The sequence below is a fragment of the Pristiophorus japonicus genome, chromosome 14, assembly GCF_044704955.1.
Source record: "Pristiophorus japonicus isolate sPriJap1 chromosome 14, sPriJap1.hap1, whole genome shotgun sequence".
Taxonomy (NCBI): domain Eukaryota; kingdom Metazoa; phylum Chordata; class Chondrichthyes; family Pristiophoridae; genus Pristiophorus; species Pristiophorus japonicus.
The window spans coordinates 103,600,561-103,621,254 of NC_091990.1; the positions used below are offsets into that span (position 1 = coordinate 103,600,561).

Below are 20,694 nucleotides of genomic sequence, written 5' to 3' on the forward strand. Positions count from 1 at the left end.
TCTTGGTCACAGGTCGGAACACAGTCGCGCATCTGCAGAACTTGGAGGAGGTTCTTCGTTGACTCAACCGCGTGGGGCTCAGGTTAAAATGCTCGAAGTGCGTTTTCCTGGCGCCTGAAGTGGAGTTCCTGGGAAGGAGGATTGAGACGAATGGCATCAGGCCCACCAACGCGAAGACAGAGGCAATCGAGAACGCACTGAGGCCTCAGAACGTGACGGAGCTGCGGTCGTTTCTGGGACTCCTGAACTACTTAGGTAACTTCTTACTGGGTCTCAGCACACTGTTAGAACCACTGCATATCTCACTATGAAAAGGGGACGAATGGGTTTGGGACAAAAGCCAAGAAAATGCCTTTGTAAAAGTGAGAAAATTGTTATGCTCAAACAAATTGCTTGTGTTGTATGATCCATGTAAGCATTTGGTACTAGCATGTGATGCGTCGTCATATGGCGTTGGGTGTGTATTGCAACAAGCTAATGAGTTCGGGAAACTGCAATCGGTTGCTTATGCATCCAGGAGTCTGTCTAAGGCTGAGAGAGCCTACAGCATGATTGAGAAAGAAGCGTTAGCGTGTGTCCATGGGGTAAAGAGAATGCATCAATACCTGTTTGGGCTAAAATTCGAATTGGAAACTGACCATAAGCCACTTATATCCCTTTTCTCCGAGAGTAAAGGGATAAATACCAACGCATCAGTCCGCATCCAGAGATGGGCGCTCACGTTGTCCGCATACAACTACGCCATCCGCCACAGACCAGGCACAGAAAACTGCGCTGATGCTCTCAGTAGGCTGCCATTGCCCACCACGGGCAGCCCGCAGATCTAGTCATGGTTATGGGAGCATTTGAGAGTGAGCAATCACCCATCACTGCCCGGCAGATTAAAACCTGGACAAGCCAGGACCCCTTATTATCTCTAGTCAAAAGCTCTGTGCTTCACGGGAGCTGGTCTAGTGTCCCAGTGGAAATGCAGGAAGAGATAAAGCCGTTCCAGCGGTGCAAAGATGAAATGTCTATACAGGCAGACTGCCTTCTGTGGGGCAATCGAGTACTGGTCCCCAAGAAGGGCAGAGACACCTTCATCAATGACCTCCACAGTACCCACCCAGGCATCGTAATGAAGAAAGCGATAGCCAGATCCCATGTGTGGTGGCCCGGTATCGATGCGGACTTAAGAGTCCTGCGTTCACAGATGTAATACATGCTCGCAGTTAAGCAATGCACCTAGGGAGGCGCCGCTAAATTTATGGTCTTGGCCCTCCAAACCGCGGTATAGGGTACATGTTGACTATGCAGGCCTGTTCTTGGGTAAAATGTTCCTTGTGGTTGTAGACGCGTACTCCCAAGTGGATTGAATGTGAGATAATGTCAGCTAGCATGTCCGCTGCCACTGCTGAAAGCCCGCGGGCCATGTTTGCCACACAAGGCCTATCCGATGTCCTGGTGAGCGACAACGGGCCATGTTTTACCAGTGCTGAGTTCGAAGAATTCATGATCCGTAACGGGATCAAACATGTCACATCTGCCCCGTTTAAACCAGCGTCCAATGGTCAGGCAGAGAGAGCAGTGCAAACTATCAAGCAAGGCTTGAAGAGGTTAATTGAAGGCTCATTGCAGACTCGCCATCCCGAGTCCTGCTTAGCTACCACACGAGACCCCACTCACTCACTGGGATCCCACCTGCTGAACTGCTCATGAAAAGGGCACTTAAGACAAGACTCTCGTTAGTTCACCCTGATCTACATGAACAAATAGAGAGCAGGCAGCTTCAACAAAGTGCATACCATGACAGCGCAAATGTGTCACGCGATATTGAAATCAATGATCCTGTATTTGTGTTGAACTATGGACAAGGTCGCAAGTGGCTTCCCGGCACTGTCGTGGCCAAAGAGGGGAGCATGGTGTTTCGGGTCAAACTTTCAAATGGACTCATTCACCAGAAACACTTGGACCAAATCAAACTCAGATTCACGGACTATCCTGAGCAACTCACCTTGGACCCTACCTTTTTTGATCCCCCAACATACACACCAGTGGCAACTGTACCACAGCTGACCACGAAGCAGAATCCATCATCCACAGCAGCCCAGCAAGGACCCAACAAATGATTCAACAACACCAGCTTTCACACCGAGACGATCAACCAGGGCAAGAAGGGCTCCAGATCGACTCACATTGTAAACAGTTACACTATTGACTTTGGAGGCGGGGGGTGGGGGTGTTGTTATATATATAAACTTGTATTTACTCTGTACAGCCACCAGTGGGCTCATCCCATAATCCCTTGGGAGCACAGGTATTTAAGGAGGCTTCACAGGTTGGAGAGGCACTCTGGAGACCTGCAATAAAAGACTACGGTCACACTTTACTTTGAGCTCAGTGTTCAGTCTGACTCTTTCTCCATACACAACACTACCAAGGTTAAACTGACTGGCCTGTAGTTGCTGGGTTTATCTTTACTCCTTTTGAACAATGGTGTACCATTTGCAATTCTCCAGTCCTCTGGCACCACCCCAGTGTCTAAGGAGGATTGGAAGATTATGGCCAGTATCTCTGCAATTTCCACTCTTACTTCCTCAGCATTCTAGGATGCTTCCCATCTGGCCCTGGAGACTTATCTACTTTAAGTACAGCTTCCAGTACCTCCTCCTATCCCATCCAGTATCTCCACTACCTCCTTTTTTTCTAGGATTTTGGCAGCATCTTCTTCCTTGGTAAAGCCAAATGCAAAGTACTCATTTAGTACCTCAGCCATACTCTCTGCCTCCATGCGTAGGTCTCCATTTTACATAAGAACATAAGAAATAGGAGCAGGAGTAGGCCATTTGGCCTCTTGAGACTGCTCCGCCATTTAATACGATCATGGCTGATCCAAACATGGACTCAGGTCTACTTCCCTGCCCGCTCCCCATAACCTTATCGGTTAACAAACTGTCTATCTCGGTCTAAAATTAATTCAATGAGACAGCTTCCACAGCTCTCTGTGGCAGCAAATTCCACAGATCCACAACCCTCAGGGAAGAAATTTCTCCTCATCTCAGTTTTAAATGGGCGGCCCCTTATTCTAAGATTATGTCCCCGAGTTCTAGTCTCCCCCATCAGTGGAAGCATCCTCTCTGCATCCACCTTGTCAAGCCCCCTCATAATCTTATACGTTTCGATACGATCACCTCTCATTCTTCTGAATTGCAATAGTCCCAACCTACTCAACCTTTCCTCATAAGTCAATCCCCTCATCTCCAGAATCAACCTAGTGAACCTTTTCTGTACTGCCTCCAAAGCAAGTATATCCTTTCTTAAATATGGAAACCAAAACTGTACGCAATATTCCAGGTGTGGCCTCACCAATACCCTGTATAACTGTAGCAAGACTTCCCTGCTTTTATACTCCATCCCCTTTGCAATAAAGGCCAAGATTCCATTGGCCTTCCCGATCACTTGCTGTACCTGCATACTAACCTTTTGTGTTTCATATACCAAGACTCCCAGGTACCGCTGTACTGCAGCACTTTGCAATTTTTCTCCATTTAAATAATAACTTGCTCTTCGATTGTTTTCTGCCAAAGTGCATGACCTCGCACTTTCCAACATTATACTCCATCTGCCAAATTTTTGCCCACTCACTTAGCCTGTCTATGTCCTTTTGCAGGTTTTGTGTGTCCTCCTCACACATTGCTTTTCCTCCCATCTTTGTATCGTCAGCAAACTTGGCTACGTTACACTCAGTCCCTTCTTCCAAGTCGTTAATATAGATTGTAAATAGTTGGATTTATTCCCAATCAACCCCACCTCTCCTCCTACTACCCTTTTACTATTTATATGCCAATAGAAGCTGTTTGGATTCCCTTTTAATTTCATAGAATCGTAGAATCATAGAAGTCCAGAGCACGGAAGGAGGCCATTTCGGCCCATCGTGTCCATGCCGGCCAAGAAGCTATCCATCCTATTCGCACTTTCCAGCTCTAGGTTTGCAGCCCTGTAGGTTATGGCTCTTTAAGTGCACATGCAAGTACTTTTTAAAATGTAGTGAGGGTTTCAGGCAGTGAGTTCCAGACCCCCACAACCCGATGTGTGAAGAAATTTCCCCTCAAATCTCCTCGAAACCTTCGACCAATTACTTTAAATTTATGTCCCCTGGTTGTTGACCCCACTGCTAAGGGAAATAGGCCCTTTCTATCCACTATATCTAGACCCCTCATAATTTATACATCTCAATGAGGTCTCCCCTCAGCCTCCTCTGTTCCAAGGAAAACAAATTCAGCCTATCCAATCTGTCCTCATAGCTTAAATTCTCCTCTCCCGGCAACATCCTCGTGAATCTCCTCTGCACCCTCTCCAGTGCAATAATGCCCTTCCTGTAAAGCGGACACCAGATCTGCCCACAGTACTCCAGCTGTGGCCGAACCAGTGTTTTAAACAGTTTAAGCATAACCTCCCTGCTCTTGTATTCTATGCCTCGGCTAATAAAGGCAAGCATTCCGTATGCCTTAACCACTTTATCTACCTGGCCTGCTAATTTCAGGGATCTGTCGACATGCACTCCAAGATCTCTTTGTTCCTCTACACTGCTCAGTAGCCTACCATTTAATGTGTATTCCCTTTCCTTGTTAGCTCTCCCCAAATGCATTACCTCATACTTCTCTGGATTAAATTCTATTTGCCACTATTCTATCCACGTGACCAGTTGATTGATAAAAGAACATAAGAACGTGAGAAATAGGAGCAGGAGCAGGAGTAGGCCATACGGCCCCTTGAGCCTGCTCCGCCATTTAATACGATCATGACTGATCCGATCATGGACTCAGGTCTACTTCCCTGCGCCCGTTCCCCATAACCCCTTATTCCCTTATCATTTAAGAAACTGTCTATCTCTGTCTTAAATTTATTCAATGACCCAGCTTCCACAGCTCTCTGAGGCAGCGAATTCCACAGATTTACAACCCTCAGAGAAGAAATTCCTCTTCATCTGTTTTAAATGGGCGGCCCCTTATTCTAAGATTATGCCCCCTAGTTCGAGTCTCCCTTATTAGTGGAAACATCCTCTCTGAATCCATCTTGTCAAGCCCCCTCATAATCTTATACGTTTCGATAAGATCACCTCTCATTCTTCTGAATTTCAATGACTAGAGGCCCAATCTACTCAACCTTTCCTCATAAGTCAACCCCCTCATCTCCGGTGCTTTTCCTCCCATTGTCGTATCGTCAGCAAACTTGGCTACGTTACACTCGGTCCCTTCTTCTAAGTCGTTAATATAGATTGTAAATAGTTGGGGTCCCAGCACGGATACCTGCGGCACTCCACTAGTTACTGATTGCCAACCCGAGAATGAACCATTTATCCCGACTGTCTGTTTTTTGTTAGTTAGCCAATCCTCTATCCATGCTAATATATTACCTCCAACCCCGTAAACTTTTATCTTGTGCAGTAACCTTTTTTGTGGCACCTTGTCAAATGCCTTCTGGAAGTCCAAATACACCACATCCACTGGTTCCCCTTTATCCACCCTGTTCGTTACATCCTCAAAGAATTCCAGCAAATTTGTCAAACATGACTTCCTCTTCATAAATCCATGCTGACTCTGCCTGACTGAATTATGCTTTTCCAAATGTCCTGCTACTGCTTCTTTAATAATGGACTCCAACATTTTCCCAACCACAGATGTTAGACTAACTGGTCTGTAGTTTCCTGATTTTTGTCTGCCTCCTTTTTTAAATAGGGGCGTTACATTTGCAGTTTTCCAATCTGCTGGGATCTCCCTAGAATCCAGGAAATTTTGGTAAATTACATCATCATCATCGAAAGGAGGATGACTTGCTTCCACGCCAAAAGAAAAGGATGAGTTCACAGGTGTTTCGAAAGAAGAACCCAAACTACATCCTGAAGGGTGGAAGATGCCTGTGCGTGGATTTTTTTAACATGTGATGGCCGTTGCACACCAGCCATCACATGGGCTTGACAGAGCTAGGACTTGGTCCAGTGGCAAGGATTACCCAAGACAACTGGAAACCTGCTGTGATGCACGGACCCAGTGCGCATACATATCAGTGTGGGCTGGCCCGTGCTGCCCCTGGGCCCGAACTCACGCCTCTCCTGGGCCCCGATCATGTCCCTCCATATAGTCTCTCGCCGCTCCTTCGCCATGACCTTGTCGCTCCTGCTGCGCCTGCCCATGCGCCAATCACCGACCTGGACCTTGCTCACGTCACTCTTCGCTGCCGTTGCCCTCCTGCACCAGCTCGCGCTGTGTACCTTGTAGTGGCCTCCACGTTACTCCCAGGCCGCTGCTCGCCGCTCCTTTTATGGCCCCGACCTACTGCTGGCAAGATCTACAGGCAAGAGGGTAGACAAGTGACTTGCTCCCTGACCCTAATGGCTGCCCAGGGTGGTAAGGAGGGGAGAAGAGAGAGTCTGGGCACAATTTTGATTATTACAATAACATGGTTCAAAGGTGACTACAGTGAGACAACTTGTCTATATGCAAAAGATTTTTGAACAAAACTAAATGAGCAATTTTCACATAGTCATTGGTTGCAAAAATACATGGGAGGCCTTTGAGGTGCAGCACAACTCTTTCAGGAAAGTTGACTTTTTTGTTTTACACCACAGCAAGCACATTCAACTTTGGCACATTTACAAAATAAATAGTGTGCAATTTTCCCCTCCGCCGTAGTTAACATCGCCCTCAACCCGTGTCCGTTCTATTTCCCGCACCTCTACTCTCACCCCTTCCCCTCCCTCTCAGAACCATGACAGAGTTCCCCTTGTCCGTATCTTTCACCCCACCAGCCTCCACATTCTACGGATCATCCTCTGCCATTTCCGCCACCTCCAGCCTGATCCCACCACCAATCACATCTTCCCCTTCCCTCTCAGTGTTCCGAAGGGACCACTCCTTCCGCGACACTCTGGTCCATTTCGCAGTCACCCCTAGCACCCTCTCCCATCGCACCTTCCCGTACAAGCGCAGGAGATGTAACACCTGCCCTTTTACCTCCTCCCTTCCCACTGTCCAGGGCCCCAAATACTCCTTCCAGGTGAAACAGCGATTTACTTGTACATCTTTCAATTTAGTATACTGTATTCACTGGTCACGATGGTCTCCTCTACATTGGGGAGACCAAGTGTAGATTGGGTGAACGCTTTGCTAAGCACCTCTGTTCAGTCCACAAGTGTGACCCTGAGCTTCCGGTTGCCTGTCACTTTAATTCCCCACTCCACTCCCACTGATATCTCCGCCCTCAGACTCCTCCTCTGTTCAATGAAGCTCAACGCAAGCTCGAGGAACAGCACCTCATCTTTCGTTTAGGCACTTTACAGCCTTCTGGATTATCCCTGCCGCTACTTCTCTTAACACCCTAGGATGTAAGCCATCAGTTCTAGGGGATTTATCTGCCTTTAGTCCCATTACCTTACCAAGTACCACCTCCTTAGTGATTATGATTGTGATTGTGGCAAGTTACTCCCCCCCCCCCCCCCCCCCCCTCTATAGCCCCTTGACTATCCACTGTTGGGATATTTTTAGTGTCCTCTACTGTAAAGACTGATACAAAATATTTGTTTAGCATTTCTGCCATCTCCGTGTTCCCCATTACTAATTCCCCGGAATCGTCCTCCAAGGGACCAACATTTACTTTAGCCGCTCTTTTCCTTTTTATATACCTGTAGAAACTCTTGCTATCTGTTTTTATATTTTGTGCTAGTTTACTTTTATAGTCTATCTTCTTTTAATCATTTTTTTAGTCATTCTTTGCTGGCTTTTAAAAGCTTTCCAATCTTCTGTCCTCCCACTAGTTTTGGCCACTTTGTAAGCTCTTGTTTTTAATTGGATATCGTCCTTTATTTCTTTAGTTAGCCATGGATGGCTATCTTTTCTTTTATACCCTTTCCTCCTCACTGGAATATATTTTTCTTGAGAGTTATGAAATATCTCCTTAAATGTACACCATTGTTCATCAACTGTCCTACACTTGATTCTATTTTCCCAGTCCACTTTACCCAACTCTGCCCTCATACCGTCATAGTCTCCTTTATTTAAGCTTAGTGCACTGGTTAGAGATCCAACTTTCTCATCCATCTGAATTTGAAATGCAATCATGCTATGATCACTCATTTCAAGGGATCCTTTATTAGGAGATTGTTTATTAATCCTGTCTCATTACACAGGACCAGATCTAAGATAGCCTGCTCCCTGGTTGGTTCCGTTACATACTGCTTAAGGAACCCGTCCCTTATGCACTCTATGAACTCTCCCTCAAGGCTACCTTGACCAATTTGATTTGTCAAATCAATATGAAGGTTAAAATCACCCATGATTATTGCTGTTCCCTTTTTACAAGCCCCCACTATTTCTTGGTTTATACTCCGACCAACAGAGTTGCTACTGTTAGGGGGCCTATAGACTACGCCCACAAGTGACTTTTTCCCCTTATTATTCCTTATTTCCACCCAAACTGTTTCAACATCCTGGTCATTTGAGAATATATCGTTTCTCACTATTGCATTGATTCCATCCTTTATCAACAGAGCTACCCCACCTACTTTTCCTTTCTGTCTGTCCTTCCGAATTGTCAAATACCCCTGAATATTTAATTCCCAGTCTTGGTCACCTTGCAACTACGCCTCTGTAATGGCTATCAGATCATACCCATTTGTCTCAATTTGTGCCGTCAACTCATCTATTTTGTTACGAATGCTACGTGCATTTAGACAAAGAGCTTTTAAATTTGTTTTTTTTAAACCCTTTTTACCTGCTTGCTTCCTCTGTCCTTCAAACTCAATTTCTTCATTTTTGCTTTCTAATTCCAGCTTTACTCCCCTCCCTACTGAATCTATTCTCTGGTTCCTATCCCCCTGCCAAGCTAGTTTAAACTCTCCCCAACAGCACTAGCAAACCCCTCCGCGAGGATATTAGTCCCAGCTCTGTTGAGGTGCAACCCGTCCGGCTTGTACAGGTCCCACCTCCCCCAGAAACAGCCCCAATGCCTCAGGAATCTTAAGCCCTCCCGCCTGCACCATCTCTCCAGCCGCATATTCATCTGCTCTACCCTCCTATTTCTGTACTCACTACTAATAGGAGACCTTTGAGGTCCTGCTTTTTAATCTCTCTCCTAGCTCCCTAAACTCTGCCTGCAGGACCTCATCCCTCTTTCTACCTATGTCATTGGTCCCGATATGGACCACGACCTCTGGCTGTTCTCTCTCCCCCCAGAATGCCCTGCAGCCGCTCAGTGACATCCTTGACCCTGGCACCAGGGAGGCAACATACCATCCTGGAGTCACGTCTGCGACTGCAGAAACGCCTGTGTGTTCCAGACTAGTGAATCCCCTATCACTATAGCTCTTCCATTATTCTTCTTCTTCCGCCACCCCCCCCGTGCAGCTGAGCCAACCGCGGTGTCGTGGTCTTGGCTCTGGCTGCATTCCCCAGAGGCACCATCGCCCCCACCGGTATTCAGAACAGAGTACAGGTTGGAGAGCGAGATGGACTCAGGGGACTCCTGCACTATCTGCCTAGTCCTCCTCTTCTGTCCGTCGGTCACCCACTCCCTCTCTACCTGCACACTCTTAAGCTGTGGGGTGACCACCTCTAGAAACGTGCTATCCACGTTGCTCTCAGTCTCGCGGATGCACCGCAGGTGACTCCAGCCGCCGCTCAAGCTCCAAAACACAGAGCTCGAGTTGGTGCAGCTGGGGACACATCCTGCACATGTGGTCACCCCGGCTGCGCGAAGCATCCAGGATTTCCCACATACCACTTCCTGCAGTCCGCAGCTTTCTTCTTCATTATCAACCACACAGCCGATTTTAGTATCATCTGCAAACTTCTTAATCATACTCTCTACATTCCAGTCTCGATCAATGATGTGTATCACAAAAAGCAAGGGACCTAGTACTGAGCCCTGCGGAACCCCATTGGAAACATCCTTCCAGTCACAAAAACTCCCATCGACCATTACCCTTTGTTTTCTGCCTCTGAGCCAATTTTGGATCCAACTTGCCACTTTGCCCTGGATCCCATGGGCTTTTACTTTCGTGACCAGTCTGCCATGTGGGACCTTATCAAAAGCTTTGTTAAAATCCATATAAATTACATCATACACTTTGCCCTCATCAACCCTCCTGGTTATCTCCTTGAAAAATTCAATTAAGTTAATCAGACACGACCTCCCTTAACAAATCCGTGCAGCCAACCTATTCTCATCCCTTCTCTTTGCCCCTCATTTATTTTTTCCCCTCTGAAATTTCTGTATTCAACCTGGTTCTCACTTGAATTCTCAACCCGACATCTGTCATACGCCCCCCTTTTTCTGCTTCATGTTACTCTCTATCTCTTTCGTCATCCAGGGAGCTCTGGCTTTGGTTGCCCTACCTTTCCCCCTTGTGGGAATGTACAATGCAGCCCATTGTTCGATTACAATTTTGCCTGCCAATCTTTGATTCCAGTTTACCCAAGCCAGATCCATTCGCAACCCATTGAAATTGGCCTTCCTCCAATTACCGGTAAGTACTTTTACTCAAGATTGCTCCCTGCCCTTTTCCATAGCTAATCTAAACCTATGATACTGTGATTACTGTTCCCTAAATGTTCCCCTACTGACACATGCTCTACTTGACCCACCTCATTCCCCAGAACCAGATCCAGCAATGAGGTTGGGGACAGCATCAAACAAGAAATAAGGGATGTGTGCAATAAAGGTACAGCAATTATCATGGGCGACTTTAATCTACATATTGATTGGGGCTAACCAAACTGGTAGCAATGCAGTGGAGGAGGATTTCCTGGAGTGTATTAGGGATGGTGTTCTAGACCAATATGTCGAGGAACCAACTAGAGAGCTGGCCATCCAAGACTGGGTGATGTGTAATGAGAAAGGACTAATTAGCAATCTTGTTGTGTGAGGCCCCTTGGGGAAGAGTGACCATAATATGGTAGAATTCCTTATTAAGATGGAGAGTGACACAGTTAATTCAGAGACTAGTGTCCTGAACTTAAGGAATGGTAACTTCGACGGTATGAGGCGTGAATTGGCTAGAATAGACTGGAGAATGATACTTAAAGGGTTGATGGTGGATAAGCAATGGCAAACATTTAAAGATCACATGGATAAACTTCAGCAATTGTACATCCCTGTCTGGAGTAAAAATAAAACAGGGAAGGTGGCTCAACCGTGGCTAACAAGGGAAATTAAGAATAGTGTTAAAACCAAGGAAGAGGCATATAAATGGGCTAGAAAAAGCAACAAACCTGAGGACTGAGAGAAATTTAGAATTCAACAGAGGAGGACTAAGGGTTTAATTAATAGGGGGAAAATAGAGTGAGAGAGGAAGCTTGCAGGGAACATAAAAGCTGACTGCAAAAGCTTCTACAAATATGTGAAGAGAAAAAGATTCGTGAAGACAAACGTAGATCCCTTGCAGTCGGATTCAGGTGAATTTATAATGGGGAACAAAGAAATGGCAGACCAATTGAACAAATACTTCGGTTCTGTCTTCACGAAGGAAGACACAAATAACCTTCCGAATGTACTAAGGGATAGTGGGTCTAGTGAGAAGGAGGAACTGAAGGATATCTTTATTAGGCGGGAAATTGTGTTAGGGAAATTGATGGGATTGAAGGCCGATAAATCCCCGGGGCCTGATAGTTTGCATCCCAGAATACTTAAGGAAGTGGCCCTAGAAATAGTGGATGCATTGGTGATCATTTTCCAGCAGTCTATCGACTCTGGATCAGTTCCTATGGACTGGGGGGTAGCTAATGTAACACCACTTTTTAAAAAAGGAGGGAGAGAGAAAACGGGTAATTAAGGATGAAATAGCAGCGCATTTGGAAAGCAGTGACAGGATCGGTCCAAGTCAGCATGGATTTATGAGAGGGAAATCATGCTTGACGAATCTTCTGGAATTTTTTGAGGATGTAACTAGCAGAGTGGACAAGGGAGAACTAGTGGATGCGGTGTATTTGGACCTTCAAAAGGCTTTTGACAAGGTCCCGCACAAGAGATTGGTGTGCAAAATCAAAGCACATGGTATTGGGGGTAATGTACTGACGTGGATAGAGAACTAGTTGGCAGTCAGGAAGCAGAGTCGAGATAAACGGGTCCTTTTCAGAATGGCAGGCAGTGACCAGTGGGGTGCCGCAGGGCTCAGTGCTGAGACCCCAGCTCTTTACAATATACATTAACGATTTAGATGAAGGAATTGAGTGCAATATCTCCAAGTTTGCAGAAGACACTAAACTGGGTGGCAGTGTGAGCTGTGAGGAGGACACTAAGAGGCTGCAGGGTGACTTGGACATGTTAGGTGAGTGGGCAAATGCAAGGTAGATGCAGAATAATGTGGATAAATGTGAGGTTATCCATTTTGGGGGCAAAAACACAAAGGCAGATTATCTGAATGGTGGCAGATTAGGAAAAGGGGAGGTGCAACGAGACCTGGGTGTCATGGTTCATCAGTCATTGAAAGTTGGCATGCAGGTACAGCAGGCAGTGAAGAAGGCAAATGGTATGTTGGCCTTCATAGCTAGGGGATTTGAGTATAGGAGCAGGGAAGTCTTACTGCAGTTGTACAGGGCCTTAGTGAGGCCTCACCTGGAATATTGTGTTCAGTTTTGGTCTCTTAGTCTGAGGAAGGACGTTCTTGCTATTGAGGGAGTGCAGCGAAGGTTCACCAGACTGATTCCAGGGATGGCTGGACTATCATATGAGGAGAGACTGGATCAACTGGCCTTTATTCACTGGAGTTTAGAAGGATGCGAGGGGATCTGATAGAAATGTTTAAATTTTCTGACGGGACTGGACAGGTTAGATCCGAGAAGAACGTTCCCGATGTTGGGGAAGTCGAGAACCAGGGGACATAGTCTTAGGATAAGGGGTAGGCCATTTAGGACTGAGATGAGGAGAAACTTCTTCACTCAGAGAGTTGTTAACCCGTGGAATTCCCTGCAGCAGAGAGTTGTTGATGCCAGTTCATTGGATATATATTCAAGAGGGAGTTAGATATGGCCCTTACGGCTAAAGGGATCAACGGGTATGGAGAGAAAGCAGCAAAGGGGTACTGAAGGAATGATCAGCCATGATCTTATTGAATGGCGGTGCAGGTTCGAAGGGCCAAATGGCCTACTCCTGCACCTATTTTCTATGTTTTCCTCATTATGTTCTTAAACGTACTGATCAAGAAAGTTCTCCTGAACACACTTCAAAAATTCCTCCCCCTCTCTGCCCTTTACACTGTTACTATCCCAATCTTTATTAGGATAGTTGAAGTCCCCGATTATTACTACTCTATAGTTTTTGCACCTCTGTAATTTCCCAGCAAATTTGCTCCTCTATATCCTTCCCACTAGTTGGCAGCCTATAGAATATACCTAGAAATGTAATGGCACCTGTATTATTTTTCAACTCTAACCAATAGATTCTGTCCTTGACCCTTCCAGGACATCCTCTCTCTCCAGCACTGTAATATTCTCCTTAACCAATACTGCCACCCCACCTCCTATCTTTCCTGCCCCATCGTTCCTGAACACCTTGGGGTCAAAATAGCCCCCCTCTATAAGCTCTATTACTGCCTCTGAGAGGGGGGAATGGTGGAGAGGCCTTCCCCACCTTTAAAGGAGAGGTCACGCTGCCGGCGTCTCCATTTTATTTTTTATTGACGGCCGCCTGCCAGGTCGGGCCGACAATTACGTCCACGGGTTCAGCCGGGCTGCCAACAGGCAGCCTGACACTCTCCTCTTGGGTGCCAGGCCGCTGGCCCGGCCAAAACCCTCCCTGGTGGCCCAGTGTTTGCCACTAAAGTGGTTGCAGAGTTTGCAGCAGCCCTCCCCTTTAACTGAAGGAGGGGGACATTGTGACACGTTAGCGCGGCGCGGCACGTGGTTAGAATCTGGAATGCAGTTCCTGAAAGGGTGGAGGAGGCAGATACATTGTGGCTTTCAAAAGGGATTTGGACAAGTATCTTTTCGTGATGTGTGTATCTGTTCCCCAGATCCCTCTGTTCCTCTACCCCATTTACACACTTATTTTCCAAGACGTATGTGGCCTCCTTATTCCTGGTACTAAAACGCACCACCTCACTCTTATCTATATTGAAGTTAATTTGCCAATTGTACACCCATTCTGCAAGCTTTTTACCGTCGTCCTGTATTGTGTCGCAGTCCTCCTGTGTATTAACTACACCCCCCAATTTGATGTCATCTGCAAATGTTGAAATTGTACTTCCAATTCCTGAGTCCAAATGGTTCACAGAAATGGTGGCCAACAGTAGACCTAGCCCCGATCCCCATGGTCCCGATCCCCATGGTCCCGATCCCGGTAGACCCAGCCTCGATCCCGGTGATCTCGATCCCAGTGGTCCCGATCCCGGTGGTTCCAGCCTGGATCCCGGAAGTCCCTGTGGCCCCGATCCCTGTGGTCCTGGCCCTGGTGGTCCCGATCCCGGTGGTCCCGATTCCGGTGGTCCCGATCCCGGTGGTCCCGATCCCGGTGGTCCCAATCCCAGTGGTTCCGGTCCCTATGGTTCCACCCCGATCCCGGTGATCCCGATCCCAGTGATCCAGGTCCCGATCCCGGTGGTCCCGATCCCAGTGGTCCCGGTCCGATCCCGGTGGTCCCGATCTCAGTGGTCTCAATCCCAGTTGTCCAGGCCCCAATCCCGGTGGTCCCAATCCCAGTGGTCGTGGTCCCGATCCCAGTGGTCCAGGCCCCGATCCCGGTGGTCCCGATCCCAGTGGTCCCGGCCCCGATCCCGGTGGAACACCGCTTCCCACCATTGCCGTTTATAACTCTGCATTGGCTGTGGTTAATTAACCTGTAAGTATGAATTCTGACCCTTATCAGGGGCACCGCAGAAGAGAACAATCATTGGGGAAAGCAGCCAAAGGCATCACCTCATCCACTTCTCTTTTGTTCAAGTCAAAAGTGATGTTGAAGAGGACTTTCAAGATCTCCATTGCGCAGTCGGTCTGCTCACGGGCCAGCGGGATTCCGTCACGGTCGTCGGTGACCACCTCGTACGTGTCTGACCAGCGGACGCTAAGCGTGCTCTCCAGAGCATCGGTCAGCAGACTGACCCCACGCAGCTCGTGGCCCAGCTGCTTACGGATGTCCACCCGCAGGGCGGTGAAGAGGAAGAGCAGGCGGCAGTCGAAGAATTTGATGTCGTGCGTCAGGTTCTTCTCGTTGTAGAGTTTGACCCGCTCAGAGAGGCCAACCACCATGCGGCTTTCTGCGCTGATCTCCTGCGCGGCCGGGCTGTTGAACACCACGTTGCAGAGGCATTTCAGAGCCTCGACTATCACGTCAAGGTCAGGCATCCCATCCACGCGTTCTTCACAATACTCAATGCCAGCATGCTTGGCCAAGCTCCGCATGGCCCCCCTGGTGGTGAACGGCCTCAGGTTGGTCTTGTCCCGGGATAGAATGCGCACCGTTCCCAAACAGGCCAGTTGGCACGCCGGCTGCAAATCCCGCTCCAGGAACTTCATCACCATCTTGCCCAGTTTCTGCAAACACAAGTGAACGGGAAAAAAAATCAGGTGAGGAGATGGTTCACAATTCGAGATATTTCTGTTGGGGAAAAAAAGGCTTGCATTTCTATAGCACCTTTCATGACCACCGGATCTCAAAGTGCTTTACAGCCAATGAAGCACTTCTTGAAATGTAGTCACTGTTGTAACATAGGAAACGCAGCAGCCAATTTGTGCACAGCAAGATTCCATAAACAGCAATGCGATAATGACCAGATAATCTGTTTCTGTTATGTTGATTGAGGGATAAATATTGGCCAGGACACCGGGGAGAACTCCCCTGCTCTTCTTTGAAATAGTGCCGTGGGATCTTTTACATCCACCTGGGAGGGCAGACGGGACATCGGTTTAACATTTCTAAAATCTCTCTTTCCATATCTTTGTTATATTGCACTGTGGCCATCACAAGGCAGCCCATAATGAAAGGGGTGGCTGCTACATGGGATAATTAACCTCGCTTTGTAAGCATAAGCAGGCCGAAATTGCAACCCGCACCCTGTTTCAATTATTTTTACCGCAGCTGTGGTTGAGGTCGCCTCTTGAACGAAATTCCGCTCTTTGTTGTTTTTTTTAATATTTGGATTCAGAAGTCACTCTTAATGGATGCGGTGAGTACACGAGAGGGGCGGATACGGGGCGGTGAGTACGCGAGAGGGGCGGATACGGGGCGGTGAGTACGCGAGAGGGGCGGATACGGGGCAGTGTGTACGCGAGAGGGGCGGATACGGGGCTGTGTGTACGCGAGAGGGGCGGATACGGGGCGGTGTGTACGCGAGAGGAGCGGATACGGGGCGGTGTGTACTCGAGAGGAGCGGATACGGGGCGGTGTGGACACGAGAGGGGCGTACACGGGGCGGTGTGGACACGAGAGGGGCGTACACGGGGCGGTGTGGACACGAGAGGGGCGTACACGGGGCGGTGTGGACACGAGAGGGGCGTACACGGGGCGGTGTGGACACGAGAAGGGCTGATACGGGGCGGTGAGTACACGAGAGTGGCGGATAACGAGCGGTGAGTACACGAGAGGGGCGGACACGGGGCGGTGTGTACACCAGAGGGGCGGACACGGGGCGGTGTGTACACCAGAGGGGCGGACACGGGGCGGTGTGTACACCAGAGGGGCGGACACGGGGCGGTGTGTACACCAGAGGGGCGGACACGGGGCGGTGTGTACACCAGAGGGGCGGACACGGGGCGGTGTGTACACCAGAGGGGCGGACACGGGGCGGTGTGTACACCAGAGGGGCGGACACGGGGCGGTGTGTACACCAGAGGGGCGGACACGGGGCGGTGTGTACACCAGAAGGGCGGACACGGGGCGGTGTGTACACCAGAGGGGCGGACACGGGGCGGTGTGTACACCAGAGGGGCGGACACGGGGCGGTGTGTACACCAGAGGGGCGGACACGGGGCGGTGTGTACACCAGAGGGGCGGACACGGGGCGGTGTGTACACCAGAGGGGCGGACACGGGGCGGTGTGTACACCAGAGGGACGGACACGGGGCGGTGTGTACACCAGAGGGGCGGACACGAGGCGGTGTGTACACCAGAGGGGCGGACACGGGGCGGTGTGTACACCAGAGGGGCGGACACGGGGCGGTGTGTACACCAGAGGGGCGGACACGGGGCGGTGTGTACACCAGAGGGGCGGACACGGGGCGGTGTGTACACCAGAGGGGCGGACACGGGGCGGTGTGTACACCAGAGGGGCGGACACGGGGCGGTGTGTACACCAGAGGGGCGGACACGGGGCGGTGTGTACACCAGAGGGGCGGACACGGGGCGGTGTGTACACCAGAGGGGCGGACACGGGCCGGTGTGTACACCAGAGGGGCGGACACGGGCCGGTGTGTACACGAGAGGGGCGGACACGGGCCGGTGTGGACACGAGAGGGGCGGACACGGGCCGGTGTGGACACGAGAGGGGCGGACACGGGGCGGTGTGGACACGAGAGGGGCGGATACGGGGCGGTGTGGACACGAGAGGGGCGGATACGGGGCGGTGAGTACACGAGAGGGGCGGATACGGGGCGGTGAGTACACGAGAGGGGCGGATACGGGGCGGTGAGTACACGAGAGGGGCGGATACGGGGCGGTGAGTACACGAGAGGGGCGGATACGGGGCGGTGAGTACACGAGAGGGGCGGATACGGGGCGGTGTGTACACGAGAGGGGCGGATAGGGGGCGGTGTGTACACGAGAGGGGCGGACACGGGGCGGAGTGTACACGAGAGGGGCGGTGAGTACACGAGAGGGGCGGTGAGTACACGAGAGGGGCGGATACGGCCGGTGTGTACACGAGAGGGGCGGACACGGGGCGGTGTGTACACGCGAGGGGCGGAGTGTACACGAGAGGGGCGGAGTGTACACGAGAGGGGCGGTGAGTACACGAGAGGGACGGACACGGCCGGTGTGTACACGAGAGGGGCGGACACGGGGCGGTGTGTACACGAGAGGGGCGGAGTGTACACGAGAGGGGCGGTGAGTACACGAGAGGGGCGGTGAGTACACGAGAGGGGCGGATACGGCCGGTGTGTACACGAGAGGGGCGGACACGGGGCGGTGTGTACACGCGAGGGGCGGAGTGTACACGAGAGGGGCGGAGTGTACACGAGAGGGGCGGTGAGTACACGAGAGGGACGGACACGGCCGGTGTGTACACGAGAGGGGCGGACACGGGGCGGTGTGTACACGAGAGGGGCGGAGTGTACACGAGAGGGGCGGAGTGTACACGAGAGGGGCGGTGAGTACACGAGAGGGACGGACACGGGGCGGTGAGTACACGAGAGGGGCGGACACGGGGCGGTGAGTACACGAGAGGGGCGGACACGGGGCGGTGAGTTCACGAGAGGGGCGGTGACTACACGAGAGGGGCGGATACGGGTCGGTGACTACACGAGAGCGGCGGATACGGGGCGGTGAGTACACGAGAGGGGCGGATACGGGGCGGTGTGTACACGATAGGGGCGGATACGGGGCGGTGTGTACACGAGAGGGGCGGTGTGTTCACCAGAGGGGCGGATACGGGGCGGTATGTACACGAGAGGGCCGGATACGGGGCGGTGAGTACACGAGAGGGGCGGATAAGGGGCGGTGAGTACACGAGAGGGGCGGATACGGGGCGGTGAGTACACGAGAGGGGCGGATACGGGGTGGTGAGTACACCAGAGGGCCGGATACGGGGCGGTGTGTACACCAGAGGGGCGGATACGGGGTGGTGAGTACACCAGAGGGGCGGATACAGGGCGATGAGTACACCTGAGGGGCGGTGCGGAGTGACCGCTGCGATGACTTTATCACGGCGCCGCATTACCACGGCTCTGCCCTTCACTGAAAAGGAGAGAGCTTTCGCGATTTAAAAACTTCGGTCCACTGGGCCACCAGGGAGGGTTTCGGCCGGACCAGCGGGAAAGCTCGGAAGAGCAATTTGGGTGTCAGCGGCCATTCCACAAAAAGTCGGTGGCCACTCCACTGGGCAGTGTGGCCGCCGATTTGCGGCGGTAACAGGCCTTATGGAGAGAGGCAATTTCGGCCCCAATCTATCTAGATTTAAATTTTGAGTGGGTCTGTCACACTTCAAAGAATCACAGAATATACAGCACTGAAAGAGGCCTTTCGGCCTATCACAACTGTCCTGCTGCGAACGTTTCCCGCCTCCCTTTTCCTGTCTACATTTATATTTTTCCTTTTCAAATCCTTACCCAATTCCCTTTAAAAAAATGTTCCAGTCTGTGCCTCAATAGCCCCCTATGGTGTGACATTCCCTGTTCTAATAACACTCAGTGAAAACATCTCATCGAACTCCCTCCTTCATTCCTCGGACCACAGAATGATACAGCACAGGCCATTCGGCCCATCGAGCCTGTGCCAGCTCTGTGAAAGAGCAATCCGATTAGTCCCACTCCCCCTGGTCTTTCCCTATAGCCCAGCACATTTCTCCCCTTCAACTATTTATCCAATTGCCGTTTGAAAGTTACTCTAGAATCTAAACTACTGGTGGTCTACTATTGGTAAAGTGGCGACCTGTATTTCTCTCTCAGCCTCGGTGAGAGCAGCGATGGTTATTGTGCGATTGTGGAGAGGTGTTGTCGGATTAACGTGCTAATGATGACAGTTGTACCTGGCGGAATCCCCTCTCCCAATAGGCAGGTTACGGTGAGTCCATGTCCCACTGCACTGACATCACACAAACAGGTACCAAACCCTCGAGACCAGCAACAGAGCCTTAAATACATTCACAACAAACAGCGCTATCTCTCCGCGGGCCTCGCCCCAGCTGTAAACAAAATCTGCTGCTGTTCTCCGACCAGGCGCACAGCCCAGCAAGATCCTGGACTCCTGATCACAAAGCTGCACACCGGAGGGGCCGTCTTTCGGATGAGACGTTAGGTGGACGTAAAAGATTTCTTGATTTCTTTCTTTTTCTCCCATCCTGCTCCATTCTGTAACTTCATTCGGAGACCGTACCAAAGCTACCTCCAGAAATGATGGGGAATCCTCATTAATTCTCACAACAACAATCTAACTGGGGTGATTAAAATGACAATAGGGTTTGGTGTGGGAATCTAGGACGAGATAACACAACCTTAAGATTAGAGCCAGGCCTTTCGGGGTTGATGTCAGAAAGCACTTCTTCACACAAAGGGCAGTGGGAATCTGGAACTCTCTCCCCCCCACCACCCAAAAAAAGCTGTTGAGGCTGGGGGGGTCAAGTGAAAAGTTCAAAACTAAGATTGCTAGATTTTCGTTGGGTAAGGGAGCCAAGGGCTATGGAGCAAAGGCAAGTCAATGGAGTTGAGGTACAGATCAGCCATGCTCTAGTTGAATGTCAGAACAGGCTAGAGGGGTTGAATGCCTACTCCTGTCGGAGGTGCTGTCTTTCAGATCAGATGTTCAGCTAAAGCCCTATCTTTCAGGGGGCAGTACTGAGGGAGCACTCCACTGTCGGAGGGGCAGTACTGAGGGAGCGCTGCACTGTCAGAGGGGCAGTACTGAGGGAGCGCTGCACTGTCAGAGGGGCAGTACTGAGGGAGCGCTGCACTGTCAGAGGGGCAGTACTGAGGGAGTGCTGCACATCGGGGGGCCGTCAAACCGAGGCCCCGCCTGCTCTCTCAGGTGGACTTCAAAGATCCCATGGCACTATTTCAAAAAAGAGCAGGGGAGTTCTCC

At 50.4% G+C, this 20,694-nt stretch overlaps 1 protein-coding gene across 2 annotated transcripts in view; it reads right to left on the reverse strand.

Moving 5' to 3' along the window:
- Positions 1–20,694, reverse strand: part of ric8a (RIC8 guanine nucleotide exchange factor A) — a 72,802-nt gene that overhangs the window by 12,810 nt on the left and 39,298 nt on the right. For both annotated transcript variants that reach the window (XM_070899426.1, XM_070899427.1), the window contains exon 3: positions 14,886–15,500. In XM_070899426.1, coding sequence (XP_070755527.1) covers positions 14,886–15,500 — 615 coding nt within the window. The remainder of the gene's footprint in view (positions 1–14,885; positions 15,501–20,694) is intronic.